The sequence below is a fragment of the Coturnix japonica genome, chromosome 3 (genome assembly GCF_001577835.2).
Source record: "Coturnix japonica isolate 7356 chromosome 3, Coturnix japonica 2.1, whole genome shotgun sequence".
Classification (NCBI taxonomy): domain Eukaryota; kingdom Metazoa; phylum Chordata; class Aves; order Galliformes; family Phasianidae; genus Coturnix; species Coturnix japonica.
The window spans coordinates 17974654-17992429 of record NC_029518.1 but is presented as its reverse complement, the minus strand read 5'-3'; the positions used below and the strand labels follow the sequence as shown (position 1 = coordinate 17992429).

The window sequence follows — 17776 nt, the reverse complement described above, 5'->3', positions numbered from 1 at the left end:
AAATATATATGATATCCACTGCTGGAATGATACTTAAAATAATATTTTTGAGCTGTCTGTGAATGTTAGTGCTTTGATTTGATTCAACCCATCTGTAGCTGTGAATCCACAAGGCTGCAATTGCAGCTCTGCAGAGTTTATATGAATACGTGTATTCAGTGAGAGCACAAAGTAGTCACTTACTTGATTCCCTACTGATCACTTACTGATTGCTACTTAGTTGGCTATCACAACTGAAAAATACAGCATGACTGATTAATACCACCATAAATAAGAAAAATCCAGACCCCCAAAATAAAGAGGGCTAATTTTAAGACACTTTTTGGAATCCATTTCATATAGTCAAACCTTAGGTGCAGGCTATTAACAGCAAGCTGCACCTAATACTTCTCTCTGTTCCCTAGAAATCTGATTTATCTCAGAACAAACGGGACCCAGCAAATTTCTCTCTTGCTCCTGGTAATGCAGGAAAACATCACCAGATAACATAGCTGAAATCCTAATTCAGGATTTTATATTTATTGATTTTTTTTTTATTATTATTTTTTTTAAGACCATAATCAACTACTGCCTGCAAAAGGACTAATCAGCCTTCAACTCTGGCAACCTGTGCCAACACTCAGCTACACTACAGTGGTTTAAGGTAATTGTACTGTATTCCATTGTGTTCTTTTACAGATCTGCAGCTAACATGTCAAAATGATCAAGAGAAACAAGCTGATTGAAACAGGCTTTCTCTGAGGAAAATCTGAGCTCTTCTTTCTGGTTGGGCACTCCATTTTGCCACTCTCCAGATTCATCCAGTTAGATTCCTTCACCTATCAGTAGCTTGGAAGGATTTTATACCATTACAAAGGGATTAAGAGTAAAATAAAGCTGAGTGGGTGTGGATAACTGATAGTTAAAGTAACAGTGCATGGGAGTAAATTATCTGCTAAACTTGGTAAATGTTACATATTCAAAAGTGTAAGCTCTGGGTAGCAGAACGTCTGCCATCAACCTTGCACGTGACAAAGGTTTCTAAAAATGTGACAAACTCTGGGTTGCCACCTTACCTTGTTCCGATCCCAGATCTTTATAGACATTCTGAATCTCTGATGGGACTCCTCCTATATAGACGGGAGAGTTCACTTTCAGTTGCTGAACGCTGGGTTCCAGTGTCTGCTCTCTCAGCTCATTCACACTTGCTGAAACTACAGAGCCCTCCTTGTTCACAGTTACTTTCTTCCAATTTCCATCACAATAAGACAGTCCTAACCAGAGATCCACTTGGGTAATGACAACGCCAGTTTTCAGCAAGACGTTTAGTATTCCACTTTTCAGCTCAATCTATATATTTTAAAACAGAAAAAGAGATTCTGAAAAAGCACCACATAGAGAGAAATAAAAGATGAGCACTCTGGAGATAGTTTAAAAAAAAAAAATCAAGTAAAAAAAAAAAAGGATAAAGACATTTTTATATCTTCCAGAAAGTGGAAATCACAATAAAATCGTTCACATAAACCATGTTAATTTGCAGTTAATTCAGAATGCAGGAACACATTAGAATTTTTTGACAACTGATTTTGGGACAATAGGAAAAGATGAAATGAAGAATCAGGGCTAGTTTGCTTTTTATTTATTTTATTATTATTATTATTATTTGAGAATGAGAAAACAGTATTTTACCTATCAATTCATTTTTTTGAAAGAACATAACAAGATAAGAATGAAATGAAATGTCAGATCTGATTAAGCTCTTTTAATTGGCTAGTGAACTCAATCTCCAGTATCTCCAGCATACGCTGTTTCTGTATTTCATCCTCATTCTCCTAAATATTTTAAGAAAATAACTGGTTTTTGCATGTGCTTTTTGAGATTAATATACCACTTTTCTATTAGAAGAACATTCTACCTAAATTATCACAGCAGAAGTTTCCAGAGGTTTTACTGCAGGGACTCTTTATCCTAACTGGTTAGAATGCAAGTGGTATGAGAATGTCAATTGGAAGGAATAAAGCATTAAATACAAAGATGATGAACTTGTGGTTGAAAAATATGGATAAGCTCATAAAAAAAGCGTTTTATTTCTTTTTCCACACTAAAATCTTATTAAGCAAAAAAACCCCAACAAATTTAATATAAATGCTTAGCACTAGTATGGACAAACTGACACATTTAGGTTACTGATAACATTAATACTGCAGTATCCATAATCAGATTGTATTTTCTTAACAGGGAACCTAGTGTAAGAAAGAACTCAGTACTTGACATGCCATTGACAATATAGATCCTGCTTTAAAGTGCACACTGACTGCTTGCGCAGAGGGTATTCCCTTGTTTACTTGTTTTGTTGGGACCACAGCTTTTCCAATTTCCAGAAGTTTATCGTCCTTAATAGAAAAGGGCTCTAAAACACAGGTTAAGGATAGATTTGTTTCATCAGTGCTGATGACTACAAATTGTATAAGCAGTCCATTGAGCAAGTCACCATTTCTCTTTACTGATGAGTTTTAACAAAAATCACACAGTGCTATCAGGAAGAATGCATTTCAGGTGCATGACTACAGCAGTACACCAGCAAGTCTGCTAGACCTAGCTGCTGGAGAGATGACACGGTGTTTGACATAAGGTCAACTGCTCAGAACATCCCATCTTCCAATTCACTCATCCAGACACAGTCTTAAAGCAGACAAAGAATGATGCCTGATGATCTAGACTGACATTCAGAATGTGTGGGCACAGCTAGAGAGAGAGGAGTGTTGTTCAGTTTGAGATTCTGCACAGTAAATATAAATATGCAAAATCCTAGATACATCTCACACTTACAGGACTTTCTCCCTAGTACTAAGCAAAGGTTCAGAAAAACACCTGATGAATTCATAGACAAGAATGCACTGGACAGCGTTAAAAAAATGGTAGACAGTGGGTCCAAGGAGGTGATTCTTCCTTTCCATTCATGGCACGTGAAACCATATCTGGAGTATTGTATCTAGTTGTGGACATTCAAGTACTAAGCTAGTAAGAGAAGTGTGATCTATGCAAAAGAATGGGTCAGGGAATACCATCATACATTGTGTTCAGGATAAGTGAGTTAAGTATGTATGGCTTCTAATCTGTTTTGTAGTGCAAGTGTCTCTTGACCAAAGCTCCTAACAAAGACATCGCAGCTCATGCGCAACAAGCTACACACCTAATTTTCACTTTCTATTAACCTTTTTTTGTGAGTTCAAGTGTATGAAAAATCCTTCCGTCATCATTATGTATGTGCAGAACACAGTGCCGCAAGGGCTGGATGAGAATGCATACACTCATTCACTCTAAAGTTCTGCATCTTAAAAGATGCACTAAAAAGATCTTAAAAGATCTGCAACTTCTAAAAATAATATTAATATACGAATGGCAAAAATCAGAGGCATGTGTAGAGAAGAAAATTGTTTTGCTTACTTTGTGCTTTTCATTGCACTTTCAATTTACTAAGTCCCCTTTCTCCTTTAAAGCCAGAAGTTTTTTCCTATTTCTGTTATCCTTTCAAATTGCAAGAGAAATGAAAACATGCTACAAGAATTTCCAGAAGAATCTAAGATCCATGCTTCTCCTTATTCTTGTCCACTGTGACTCTGTACTGTAAATTACATCTACATGTGCCTGTTCAGAGTGGGACATTACTGTATATAACATCTTATGTTAAAATCCCACAATCTCAGTCACTAATTGAGGACCAAACTTAAGCCATACCATGTAATTAGCACAACTTGCTACTGGAAATTATAACTTCTGAACTAGGGTGGCTTGAAAAAGAGGAAGCAGACTGTTCTAGGAGAATTCAAAATCTGGGAACAAAATCAATCTGCTAGTATAGTAATATAAAAAATATATACAAAGTAAGTTATAGCTGACCTGAACAGGATGAAAATATATTTAGTTGCTTTATGTCAGAAGTTTAAAAGAAAGCACACATTAGATATAATGCCATGCCATAATACAGGCTTTGACATGACAAGCCATTAACAGAACAGCTGCAAAGTAATAAATAAACAGATAAATAAAAATGGAAAGGGCAGATCAGGTTATAAAGAGTACCAACAGATTCAAAAATCTCTCAGTATAAATGTTTGCTTCTTGGAACAACTAAGAAGAGATTTTACTTTTAGTGCATTCCTCTGCAATGTTGCTGCAAGTAGTAACTATAGTAAACCTCATTATATTCAAAACCATTGGGAGGAGCAAAGTATAAAAACACAGCACTATGTAACACACTTCTGTGTGCAGTATTTGAAAACAAGCAAAACAAAATTAACTGTTTGGAATTTCTTTCATAATTGTATGTTAGTAAGCAAACTCAACTATCATAGCTTAATATAGTTATTAATACTGATTTGTAAACTTACCGCAAGAAAATCTGGACCATCCTTATTGTAAACAAACAAAAGCAATCCATTCAGTTGATCTGTTCTGAATTTGAATGAGATCTCAAATTCCTGCCCACCACTAAAAACGCCTGAATACAATTCCAGGAAACCTTGAAAGAAAGTAAATATATGCATAAATGAATAAAAAAATGATAGAATCAAGAAACCAACAACAGAAATATAGATGCTACCTTCTACTTTGACATGAAGAACTCAGAGGTTTCAAGACTAATGTTTAGACTAACATTTATACATAAATTAGCTTTTTATGGAGAAGTTTGGACACTTCTCCATAATGTACTGTATCAAATAAAACTAGTGCATGATCCTAACATTTTGCTACAAAAATGTGATCTGGGATGTTTGAGAGAATATGGACACCTGTGTCTCTTCAAAAATGATTTTTACACGCACAACAAATCTAGTCACTGTTCATGCAGCACCACCTCTCTGTGAAAGCAATTAATATTCCAGACAGCAAAGTATTTTGAAAAATTAATATTAGTGCATTCAAAACAATCCTATATAACACTGCTTTAAAAATCACATCACTGTAATACTTTCAACATGCACGTGTTTTAGATCTCAAGAACATATTTGGCTAGTACACAGTATGGCAAACTACCTTTGCCAAGAAAATGTGCTCCCTCTGAGAGGACAATGGGGCATCCCTCCCAAATGTGATAGACGTTGTTTTGCTCTTCTGCATTCTGCCAGTTCAAAGATTCCCAGTACTCATATGGAGTATACATTTTTTTCAAAAACAGGTCACTGAGACACCCCACAAATCCTTTCTGGATTACTGTCTTCATCCCTGCAGAAAAGGAAAATAATTGATGAAAGCCAGTCACCTGCAAATAAACATAGGGATGAATCCAGATGTTTTGTACACACTCTCCTTACCATGTATATGCATGTATGAATTGCTAGCTAGCATCTCTAACTTCATAAATTTGTCACTAAGCTAACTTCATGAACCTGTCTAGTCACTAAGAACAGCAGCTATTACCATGGGGCTTGAAAATGTTGAACATGAGATATTACATACAGGTACCTTCAACATGTATCTACTCCATGACGATTCCAAGGGCAGGTTTACGTTTATCCTCTTTAAACTAAACAATTATTGTGAAGAAAGGCATGCATTTGCTAAGTAGAGCAAAGCAGCACTGCAAAGGTTTCAGCTGATACTCTATTAGGAAATCACTTGGATAATAGAAATACTCATCATTCATTACACTTCTGTCTCCCTGGAATTACAGATAGCCTCCTCTTAAATGTTATTTATAGTTAATCTCATTTTCATTATTTAGCTAAAGTTTTTGAAGAAGACATTCCTACATAATTTTATGAACCAGTGTTTAGAAAAAATCGTGAACAACCTTCTGGTTTTAGCAAGCTAAAATGAAGAAGGGAAAGAGAAAGTTACTCAAATGTACCGCAAAGCAAGCCATCAAATAAATTCCACATGCAAATCAGTGGTAGGAATGCAAACTTAAGAAACAAATTGACTTTCAGATTTATATGATTGAAATATAGATTGCAACATGAATTGCTGTAGTCAGCTGATTGTATTTTTTATGTTTTTTATGTAGACAGAAGCCACAGATAGAATATACTGTTGGCATACAGACCAAGTTTATATGTGAAGATGTACATCTGTTGACGCTGTTGAAGCCAGCTATGATCTAGCTCCACAGAAATACAGCAGCAGAATATACAGTATTTGTACACCACTGTGTTCAATGCAACAATCCCTAAAGGATCCTAATTTGGTCCAAAAGGCCAGTATGTTCTATTTCTCAATGCAGCTTGTCCTTAAGCTATTAAAAACAACTGTTATGCCGTTTTTGAAAATAACTAAGGAATCTAGAACATAAAACACACCTATACATTTGCCTACATATCAAATGGCTTCCAGATTTATAATTCTGCATGTAAGCTTTTTAAAATATGCACGGACCTTATTAAATGCAACAGTACATTAGTGATGATGAAATTCAGCTACAAAGTTGTTTCTTTCCCAAAAGATAAAGTTAAACTGTATGGGATTAATTTTGATCAAAACAATTAGGTAAATGATTTTGCATATTAAGTATGTCCTTGACACACAATACTGCAGAGGCAGTTAAAACAGCATCCCTTCCTAGGATTCCAAGTACACTGTATAATATAAACTGCAATTGCACTCACCTTCATCCTTTCTTACAACAGCATAACCCTGTGGAAGTCCTCCAACAAAAACTCCAGTGTTCTCTCCAATAATGGTACTGCCACTAGTGGCTGAGGATGAACCTAAATAAAACAGGTCATTATCCTGCCAAAAGCTCTGAGCATAAGATTTTCATCTCAATAGAATAATGACATTGGTTAGAAGAGATGTTGATGTAAGACACATCCTAATATTTTGCCATACTTACATACCCTGGAAATATTTATAAAGATAATTTACAAAAGAACACCAACACAATTAAAAGATCAAAAGCGCAAGAGGAAAAATTCCTCATACTCAGATTCACAGCAGACACAGTTTACATGCACTGAAAACAGAGTAGCAAATTCATCAGAAAAAAAGTGATTGTTTTTGTTTTGTGGTTGAACAAAAGTTGTAGAAAATTAAGCAAGTGAGCAACAACCTGAGAAATACCAAAATAATCACGCAAATTTGGATTGATTACCTGTGAACTGCCCATCTACTGTGATGTTTCCCAGGGCTTGAATTCTTGTAGCAATTATTTGGTGCCAACTGTTATCATTATACTCTTTTCCACCATCATTAGTTGGTGTGACTGCTACTGCAGATCCCTTTTTATTAACAGAAGAATCCGAGTTAGAACATTAGGTAGGTAAGATTTAGATTTCTACTTTTCTCTTCATACCCCTCTGTGTAACAACATGCAAAAATAAAGACAAAATTCTTCTGGATAGTTTCTTCTTGAATACTGAATGAAGTTTATTAATAATTCCCCACCCCCAAATTAACATTCTCAAATAAATATGGAGTGAAGGGCCTAGTTTAGTTTATATCGAAAACAGAAAACTGTGTTGTTCCTCTAATGAAAAAGAGGATAAGGCACAAGTATTGATTATTACTGATTTCTTACTAATAAAACTCTAATTGACTACTCCATTGGTTTCTGTGGTTTGAGGGACATGATTCAACATGAAGTCCATAGAAAGCACGTTCATATCAGGATCACTGACTGCAAAGCTTATATGCTGGAGGTGACTCAAAACACAGGAGCATTGACAAAGCAGGAAGAGAAAGCATGTTACTTTCCTTTTAAGTTGGTATCAAAAGGAACAGAATTCTTGTGTGAGAGGGTATAGAGAATTTATGAAGGAAAAGGTCATACCATGACATTCAGAACAACATAAAAAACTTAGAAGGTAATTACTGATGATGTTTGTATAGTACAAGCTTGCATAAATCCAGACTATAAAAAAAATATTTTTTTTTTTTTAGCCCGATTTTATTAAAACAAAAGAATATAATGATATGAGGGAGTACATTTAGATATTTCCATGACAAAAGTCAAATAAACCTTTTGTGAATTGCTGAGTAAGAGGAAAATAACAGATGCAGATCTCAAGCCTATAAACCATCAAAACAAGGTATGAATTTAAACAATGTTGCAATGAAAATAACTTTCTTCAAGAACTGACATGACTATTGAAACTGTATTCAGCCCTGCAAGTAATTCCAGTAATATTGCCTCAGATCTTTATATCATGCTTTCACCACGTGGTAACTCAGTATTACTCAGTTGAGTTCACAAACATAAGCGTCATATTCATTAAGTGATGAATGAATAGTAAAGCATTACTTTGCACAAAGAATGGATAATATCAAAGAATTTCAATCTCTGTAGTTACTTCGTAGCTTAAGCTTCACAAAAGCAATTTCTAGAATTTGCTAAGGTTTTCCATTGTTTATTTCCAAATTGAACAGCTCAGAAACTGTTTCTAGAACTTCCAGTACTTTCTGGCACAAAGATTTTTGAATTGTACATATGAAGAAAACCTGTTGATAAAAACAATGACTTATTGTATTAATGCTTAAATGACACTGTTGGAATACTGTATTTTGCACTGAAAGTGACATGCATTTAAGAGAAATTGCTTCTCATCACAGAGATTTACAGTACCATATGCATTATATGGTATATTTTTAATTGGGGACTGTCCTATATATGAAAATACATATGATGTGTACATATGTACTCAGTTACAGGAAAAAAATCATTTTCCATGGGTACCTGAAGCATCTTTCTCACTCCACTCAGATAACATCTTAGTATTGAAATAGTTTGTACGGTGGTCCTTTGTCCCATGATAATAATTCAAAGCTATATATCCTTATATACTAATGCTCACATTTTCATGTACTATTTTTTATTGTCTTCTCCTCTATTTCAACATTTTAATATTTTACAAACACACATTTCATTACCGTAGTTTAATAATTAAAACCAGAACTGGTGTCATGCCCAATTAATGTGCCCTGGTAGCATGCCCATTAGTTTTTCCATTAGTGAATTCAACAATACTAATGGGATTACTAGCATGGGATGCTAATTGGGCGTGACATAAGAAACTGGCTTACTTCTTAGCATACCCTTGCTAATGATGAAATTAATGAGCATTTTATTAAATGCTGTCTCATCAAAGTGTACTTAGTTAGCGTTAAAATTGTTACAAACGATGCTGCATTCTAAAGATCAGGTGCCTGAATAAGTGGTTCTTCATATTATGTTTGGCAACAGTCTAGAGCATTAATAGTTTTATACATCAGAAACCACGTTTATTTGTAATGAATTCAATCTGAGACCACACAACCATATGTGCTAACCTGTGTTTAGTTTCAGGGGAAAAAAAAGGAAGAAACAAAACTGTGTTCAGGATTCAGATTGCACTGCATTGAAGGCCTGTTCTGTGTGACATTTTATCCAGAACCACCTGAGAGATTCTGTGTTTACACTCCAATACCCTGTCATGAAATGGTTTGTTTTACATTTTTAAAATCACACATGGGGAACCAATTCTGGATTACTTTGTTGAGCCATATAGTAAGTCTTAATTTTTACTCAGCATTATATAGATAAATTGGAATCTTTGTGGCTCTTCACTCTGCTCATGAAAAGATGTGCAAAGATCACAGATATGGATTTTCAAAGCTACTGGCTTGGCGGCAAAGTCCAGAAGTAAGTCTACCAGACAGGTTTTTTCAATATCCAAATTTTTGTCACTGGAAAGAAATGCAAATGTATTGAAGTTTCGCCAGTGGCAAGAAGCAAAGTACAGTCAAGGTTCATAATTAAGTATTCTCTATTTTCCTTTTTACCTGGGATTAAAAACTAATTCTCAGACTGTGTTCTACTACTCTGGCCTTTCAACAAACATCAGACAAAAGTAACTGTTCTTTTGCTGGTAAGTTTAGTGAATGGATCAACTTCTGAAGAAAGAGGTGGATTCAATTCCCCCAGTCCTAGGAGCAGATTCCTGAAATTCTGTCCTCAGAATACTGTTGTAGTCACTAAGGAAAATGTCATGAGGATTAGCCTTAAATTTCCACTGTTAGTGATTTCACTTTGTGTAAAATATTCACTACTTCACTGGGAAAAATATAGAACAAATGACCTGTAACCTATGATGGATAACTATAAAATCAGACTGGGAATGTTAAAGACTCCACGGAGTATTGAAGATTTGCAGAAACACCAAGCTTGGAGGAGGATCTATGAGCAATGTGACTGTGCAGACAAGACCAAGGAGGAAATCAGCACACAAAAAAAAACCTCATGCCTCCTAGAGAATGAGTAGAAACAAGAAAAGAATGACAGTAAAGCAATAAGAAAGGAAAAAATAGCAGCCAGACAACATGAAATGGAGACAAAAGAGATGGTCAGACAACAAGCAGATGAGTAATGGTATACGTAAAGCTTAGAGAAGTACGAATGGACAGGAAGAAAAATTTCTGAAATTCACAATTAGAGAAGGAAGATGTTAAAGTACCCAAAGATTCCTGACTAGGAAGATCTGACAAGTTTATCCTCAGAGCAGGTATTGCAAAGAAATAATACACTAGTCATCACATGTAAAGATACATACAAGAATCTTGAAAAGGACTGGGTTAAAAATAATTAACCTGTGACAGGACACAGCTGGAGTGGAACACAGAATATTATGCCAGGTTGATATAGATAAAGAGCAGCAGACACACAAATGAAAAAGAACTTTTGAAGCTTTTAATAGAAGTGTTTAAAGGCAGGGCTCTAAGTGTTTGTTATATGTATCATGACCGTAATTAGAGAAAACAATGCATATAACCTGATTAGGAAACCACACTATGCCAATAAGAAGCAATTAAAATATTTGCATACAAATGCAAACTGCGATACACAAATGAAGGAGTAAGAATTGCTGCTATAGAACATACCTGACCTTAAAGGATAGGAATAGCAAATAGTAAGCAGCTACATTCAAAAACTTATAGGGACCTGTTGTGTGAATAGGAAGGCAGAAGAAGAGATGACAACAATTATATTCAGAATGAAACAACTAAGCTGGAGAAAGGTTATTTAATAAAAATCCTCAAGGTTCAATCATCACCATTTCCTAAAGTGTCACAGCTCAAAAAGCAGGGTTATCCCACAAAACTTGCTGAGGACACAAACTTGGAAAGCTTTATTAATATGTAAAAAGATTTGAATATCATTGCAAGAAGGATGTTAAAGGCTGGCACACTGAAACAGGATTAGGTTTAATAATGTAAAACAAACAAGAAATGTCACTGCTACCTAGGAACTCATTAGCTGTCACTGACAGTGTAAACCTTGGTTGCATTAATTGGCCATAGAACTGATACATTTTGATGCAGTCACTGAAAAGACTGCACTATAGCATGCTTAATAGCAATGGGGATGCAATAAAATCTTTGAACAAGGCAGACATGGCATTCTTAGAGACCCACATCTATGTGAAGGATAGGAGAAGAACTCGGGACCTGTTAGATGAAAAACTTGACATGAACCAGCCATGGGTGCTTGCAGCCTCGAAAACCAACAGTATCCCAGGCTGCATCAAAGAGGGGTGGCAGTTGGGCAGCAGAGGTGACTGCCCCTCTCTACTCTGCTCTTGTGGGGTCTCATCTGGAGTACTGCATCCAGATCTTGACCCCCCCAGCACAAGAAAGAAGAGGAGCTTTCATAGCAGGTCCAGAGTAGGGCCACACAAATATGCTCAGAGGACTTGACTGAGGGAGCTGGGCTTGTTCAGCCTAGAGGAGGCTCCAGGGAAACTTCACTGGGGCCTTCAGTACTTAAAGAGAGCTCATAAAAAAAGATGGAAATCAACTTTTTACATGAGTAGGTAGTGATAGAACAAGGGGGAATTATTTTAAACTAAATTAGGTGAGAGGGTCATGAGGTGATGGAACAGGCTGCTAAGAAAATCTGTAGATGCCCCATATCCCTGGAGGTGTTCAAGGCTAGGCTGAATGGTGCCCTGGGCAACCTGGTTGAGTGCCTAATTTAATGGATAACAACTCCACTCACAGCAATGAAATCTGGTGATCTTTGAGGCTTCTTCCAACTCAAACCATTCTATGATTCTTTCCAAATGCTACACAGATTCAGTGAAGGGGTGGAATTAAGCACAAGAAGGCCAGGAATATTTATATACTCTCTTTTTAGTAAAAATGCATTACCAAAACAAAAATGTTTTCTTTTTTACTATGTCTGGGTTTGTCTCTATAAATCCAAGTAGAGAAGAGCATCTGAAGAATACTGCTACAAACTTAACAAATTAGCAAGATTTAGAATCTTAATACCTTTGTAAATTTAATTTGAATCCTTGAACACATAAGATCTCTGCTTTTTCTTTCAGTATTTGCCTCTAGCTACATGCCAAATGAGGACAAAGAACTCCTAACTGCAGATTTTCCTGGAACTGTTAAGAGACCAGATTGTTCATGCACTGTGTGAAGACCCTAGGTGGCTAATTAGAACTGTCATTTCCAGGATGCTCTAAAGCAATTGTTATGGGACCTAAATCCATAAGGATAAACTTCTATGTATTTGTGCTCCTACTACAACAGCTACAGTTCAACCTTAATCCAAACAGGAATCTCTGGACACTACCATATTAATGATAAAATTACAGAATTAAAACTCTAGTACAAATATGTCATCAGAAGTCCTTTTGATAAAACCTTACAAATGACCTCCTCCACTGGAAAGAATGCAGCCTCAAGGTGCTCCATCAGTCCATGCTTCCCAGTGAGCAGGAAGGAGTAAACCAATAGAAGAGAACCCAGTGGAAGGGAGAACAGGAAGTAAAGGGTGTGTGGCAGAAGACAGGTGTGCTTCAAAAAAAAGTTGCTGATCACTCATAAAAAATAAGTAGTTTACGTAAAGCATTTTTCAATAATTGTAGTTCTGACTTTTATTTATTCCTAAGAATATTATAGCCGCTAAAAAGAATAAGTTTAAAAATAATAAGATTAATAAAAATAATAAATAATAAAAAATAATAAAAATAATAAGATTAAAAAGATGAAAGATGAATAAAGATTTAGGCGTAAGGTCTCTCCAATCCATTATTCATGGGAAAAAACAGTTTTGTATTATAAACAGAAGATACCCCCAAAATGCAAGGAATGCAGTCTTAATTTTGTGGAATTTATTTTATAACATTTGCTTGATTATTCCTGTCTTTGCTACAGTCACTAGTGCTGGAAGTAAGGGACTTTTTGACAATACACAAAATACTTCCATCTCATTGAAATCTTTATAGTGGTGTTTAGTGGTACTGACAAAAAAAACAAACAAACAAAAAAGAAAAACATCATGAAGTATAAAATGAAGTTGTAAATAACAGCTAATGAAACAAAAAAAGAGAATGGATTTAATATTTAAATATCCATTGGTTCTGAAGAGACAGTTAACTTGATTCATTTTAAATAAATAAATAGACAAGCAGGTAAAAAACCACTAGAATATGTAAAGTATCTATTCTTATATGATCTTGGTTTTTGTTGTACCTGTGGATCAAAAAGAAAGTAAGGACGTCCCCTCCTCAGCTGAAGTGCAATGTATTCCTCTTGATTTCCAGGTGAAGCAGAGAAAAATATTAAACCATCAGGTTCCTTTGTTTTAAATTTCACTTTAATGCCTGGTTAGAGAGAGCAAGCAGATAGTTAATAAGTAAAATAGTTCTTATGATAGCATAATTAGAAACAGAATAACAATTTAAAAACAGTGGTGAACTGGCAAACTAAAAGCTTGGCATGGAAGTTCTGTCCATTTTAAAACCCTTTCAGTAATAGTAGGAGAAATTCTCATAACCATTTTGAGTAAGCCTTTGAAAGTTCTGTTATTTAGAGCCCGCACTTATCCACAGAAATAAAGATGTAACTGTTACACATGCTAGTAGGTAACTGCTTTCTTAAAGAAACTACTCAAATATTTGGATCCCGTTCTAATATCTGATCAACAGGTAGTTTCATGTGTAGATTTCAACATGTCCCTTAACAATCCTATCAGTAAAGCAGGAATAAGGTCACTAAACTGAAGTGCGTGTTCAGTAATGTTTTTTTATTCCAAGCTATATAATTTGTGTATGCAAATATTCTGTATGTATATCATATATGTATTCAAACATGATGGAACCTAATTTAAAAAAGAATACTTAGAAAAGAACAAGTTTTAACAAAGGCTGGAAATATTCCAAGAGACAACAGGTGACCTATACTGAATTAAGAATTTTCCACATCATTGTCAATTGTGTGGTTTCTGATAAAATGTTGTCTCCGCACATGAAATGTCTTTCAAATGGTACAGAATAAAACATATCTACACATTATTTATGACTACACATAAAATACCAAATACCTCACCAACAGCCCCTAAATATTGCTGTCTGTGATATAAACATACAAACTAAAAACCTACGGACACAATAATGAAACAACTCAGTTATGTATCCGTTTTTGACAAGTATAATTATGAATAAGCAAGTTTTGGATAACCACCACAATACCTTTCTTTTAAGCCATCTCCTAGAAAATCACCTTATAGAAATAATAATTACAAATCCATAGGACTAATTTGGAACAACTATTTTAATGTGCAAAACTGGATATCTGAGTCTTAGTTAGTTCTATACTTTTACACTACAAGCTTTTCACAGAAGAAAAATAAAGGCAGCAATAGAAACTTCTGCCTCTTCTCTCAACTTGAAATCAAATACTCTGCTTTAAAAAAAAAAAAACAAAAAAACAACAAAACCAACATAATTACTTAAGGGAATACTGAGTGACACAGTTCTTTGTCCTGCATTGTAATGTTTCTATTTTCTTTTTCTCTCTTTTCATTTCAGTGGCTGAGAAGTGGAAAAAGATGGAGCAAAAAGATTTTTAGGGCTCATTAATGGCTGGAGTAAGAAAGTAGTACATTATAAAATCACAGACTTGTCGAGTGACTAAGAAAGCAGTGAAAAGGCGAATAAGTGAAAGAGAAAACAAACATCTCTACTATATCCAGAATTTTTCCAGTAATATTTTCACATTACTTCATTCATATACTATACACTTCCACAGTGTTTCTGTTTTAAACAGAGCAATGCACTTTATTGGGTTTTAGACCAAACTACTTTGTCTTTTCACACTAGACCTTGTCACATATATTTCACTAATTTTTATCAGACCAAAAACAATAAGGGATGAAAGTTTTTCTTGTAGACAGAAGCTATACAAAAAACAATCATGAATTTGATGCACGTTCCTAGTAGATCATGCCTGTTAGTTACCAATACCTATGAGAAATATCCTTTGAAACCACTTCACATAAATCATTTTATGAAACATAACATATGATGCATACACACATATAAAACATTCTCTCTGAAAAAAAAGGAAAATTGGTCACGCAACTTGCATACTTGAAAAAAAAAAAAAAAGCATTTGTATAAAATTAATGTCCAGTAAAATAAAAAGATATCAATGAGTAGTAGCCATACTGAAGGAAAGAAAACTAACTGCTATTCTTTGAGGTTCCATCAGTATCACTATCCACTGAGGGGCTGAGACTGATGATGGCCTATAATCCCAGCATTGTGAAGCACAATTAATTTAACAAGCTGACACTATTTTTTGTCAAGCTAACAAAAGATCTTTCTGAAGACTGAAGGATCCCTTCCCACTCCTAATTCAGAATGACAACTGCAAAGAACATAATTGAGTTTCTGCAAAAACATCAATATTTTATAATGTCAAGTGTTAGAAAACAAATTATATGGTTCATAACTGTAATGTTGTGGTATTTCTTGGAGTTTACAAATGTTGCATGGGAGCTATCTTTGGATACTGAAGAGGTTTACAAAACCTGAATTCCTGCCTTTAGAGCAGCCGTAGCTTCATATAAAGTTTTGATGAGTCAGGAATCACCTTTTTCATTCACAGTCCATACCACAAATATATATACACACACACACATATATATATATACACATACAAATATATATGTGTAATGTATATGTATATATATTTCTTTGCATATATATATAATTTATAAAAAGATTTCTCAGGTCCCATCAGAAGTGCTGTATCCAGGCCTAAGGCTTCCAACACAAGAAGAATGTGAAATTGTTCAAGTGGGTCCAGAGGAGGGCCAAGAAGATGATCAAAGGGCTGGAGCACTTCTCCTGTGATGAAAGGTTGAGGGAGTTGGGATTGTTTAGCTTGGGGAAGAGAAGGCTCCAGGCAGACCTCATTGTGATCCTCCAGAACATGACAAAGTTTACAAGCTCGGGGGAACAGACAGGTAGATAGCAAGAAGATTGGGGGAATGGATTTAAACTGATACAGGGAAGTTTAGATTAGATGTTATGCTATTAGATGTTATACTTCTTTTATGATTATAGTAACAACAGGAGAAGCTGGAAAACAATTGTTTTTAAAATAAAGTCTTCCAAAGAAAACCTGTGATTTTCAAAAGTTTATGTTAGAGAATGACAATTTGAAGACTATTTTTTTAAACATATATCCTTAATACCTCAAATTGAGAAAAAAGTAAGTCAAACTGAAGGTTGAACAAACATAACAATGGTATACAATGACTGAAAGGCTGTAATACATTGCACTTCTTGTGGAAGCCATCAGCTGAAACCCTAAATCCTCTTATTGAGAAATGAGCTTTTTTTTTTTTTTTTTTTTTTTTTTGTACTAAAAGGACTAATTTGATACCTGCTTTTTCTTCTTTTCCTTGCTATCCCATTGTACCCACTACTGGTAAAACAAACAGGACATTTTAGCTTTAATCTTCTTACTACATAACCCAAATAACTTCAGTCATGTTTGCATTAATGCTGCATTAATCATGTTGTTGCGTATTAATGAGTTTTCAGGCTATGCTAATTACTGTCATAGATTCTGCAGCAGCCCATTAAATATACAAATTACAGAATTAAAGAGCCAGAGCTCTTCATGATTAATCTTTAAATGGAGAAAAACTAATGATGTCTGTACAAAGTTTCTCTCCACTTTTGGCTGACTGAGTCCAATGAACAATCAATTAAAGTATTTGAAGAATAAGAATATTGCACATACTAAAAGATTTCTTATGCTGTTATTCTTTGCAGAAGACACATTCATTTATAAGTTTCTATCATATGGACTTTCGTAGCACATTCCAGACTAAAAGGTCTTCTAAAGTATTACACAGAAGTAAGATGTGTAAGACTCTAATTCATTACTGCATACTCATAGGACTCTGCTGGTTCCATATGAATAAAGTAAATCAATCTTCTCCTTTTAGCAAGGACAACAGTCTTGCTACTCCCTAATAAGAAAGATTTACAGCAAACCTTGGTGAAAAGAAAGCTAAGATAAGTTTAAAGTCATTTGATAAGATTTGATGTATTATTGGTACTTCCTCCCTTCACTTATAGAGTGATAGCTTTTTTTTTTTTTTTTTTTTCCCCTTCTTCTCTTTTTGAATCAAGAGATTCAAAAATCAGGAAAACCCAAGTCTGCACCCAGACAATAACTGAGCGGTCTGATCCAAGAGCGACCATTTAATACCCCTTGTTTCATATACCTTCCTGAAGATTGTAGGCAATATTACTCATGTACAGTTCTGTAACATTTGAAAACTTCACTACTGTCTTGTTCTCCTTACTGTTAAGCAACTACAAAATAAAACAATGTAGACTGATCTAGATAACTCCGTGACAATATATTAAAAAAAAAAAAATTATCTGAGCACCAGGTATTTATTATCAATTGAGGAAAACTAATATACCCAAAAATACTATTAGCTTAACTATCTCTGAATACTACTACATTATGCAGAAGATCAAACAGTTTTCCTAAAGAACAGGTTCCC

The 17776-nt window shown here is 34.8% G+C and overlaps 1 protein-coding gene across 1 annotated transcript in view; it reads right to left on the bottom strand.

The window, feature by feature from the left end:
- USH2A (usherin) overlaps positions 1–17776 on the bottom strand; it is a 356150-nt gene that overhangs the window by 212332 nt on the left and 126042 nt on the right. The window contains exons 24-29 of the mRNA XM_015857330.2: positions 13435–13565; positions 7070–7196; positions 6585–6686; positions 5017–5205; positions 4371–4501; positions 1056–1329 (exon numbers count right to left, since the gene is read on the bottom strand). Coding sequence (XP_015712816.1) covers positions 1056–1329; positions 4371–4501; positions 5017–5205; positions 6585–6686; positions 7070–7196; positions 13435–13565 — 954 coding nt within the window. The remainder of the gene's footprint in view (positions 1–1055; positions 1330–4370; positions 4502–5016; positions 5206–6584; positions 6687–7069; positions 7197–13434; positions 13566–17776) is intronic.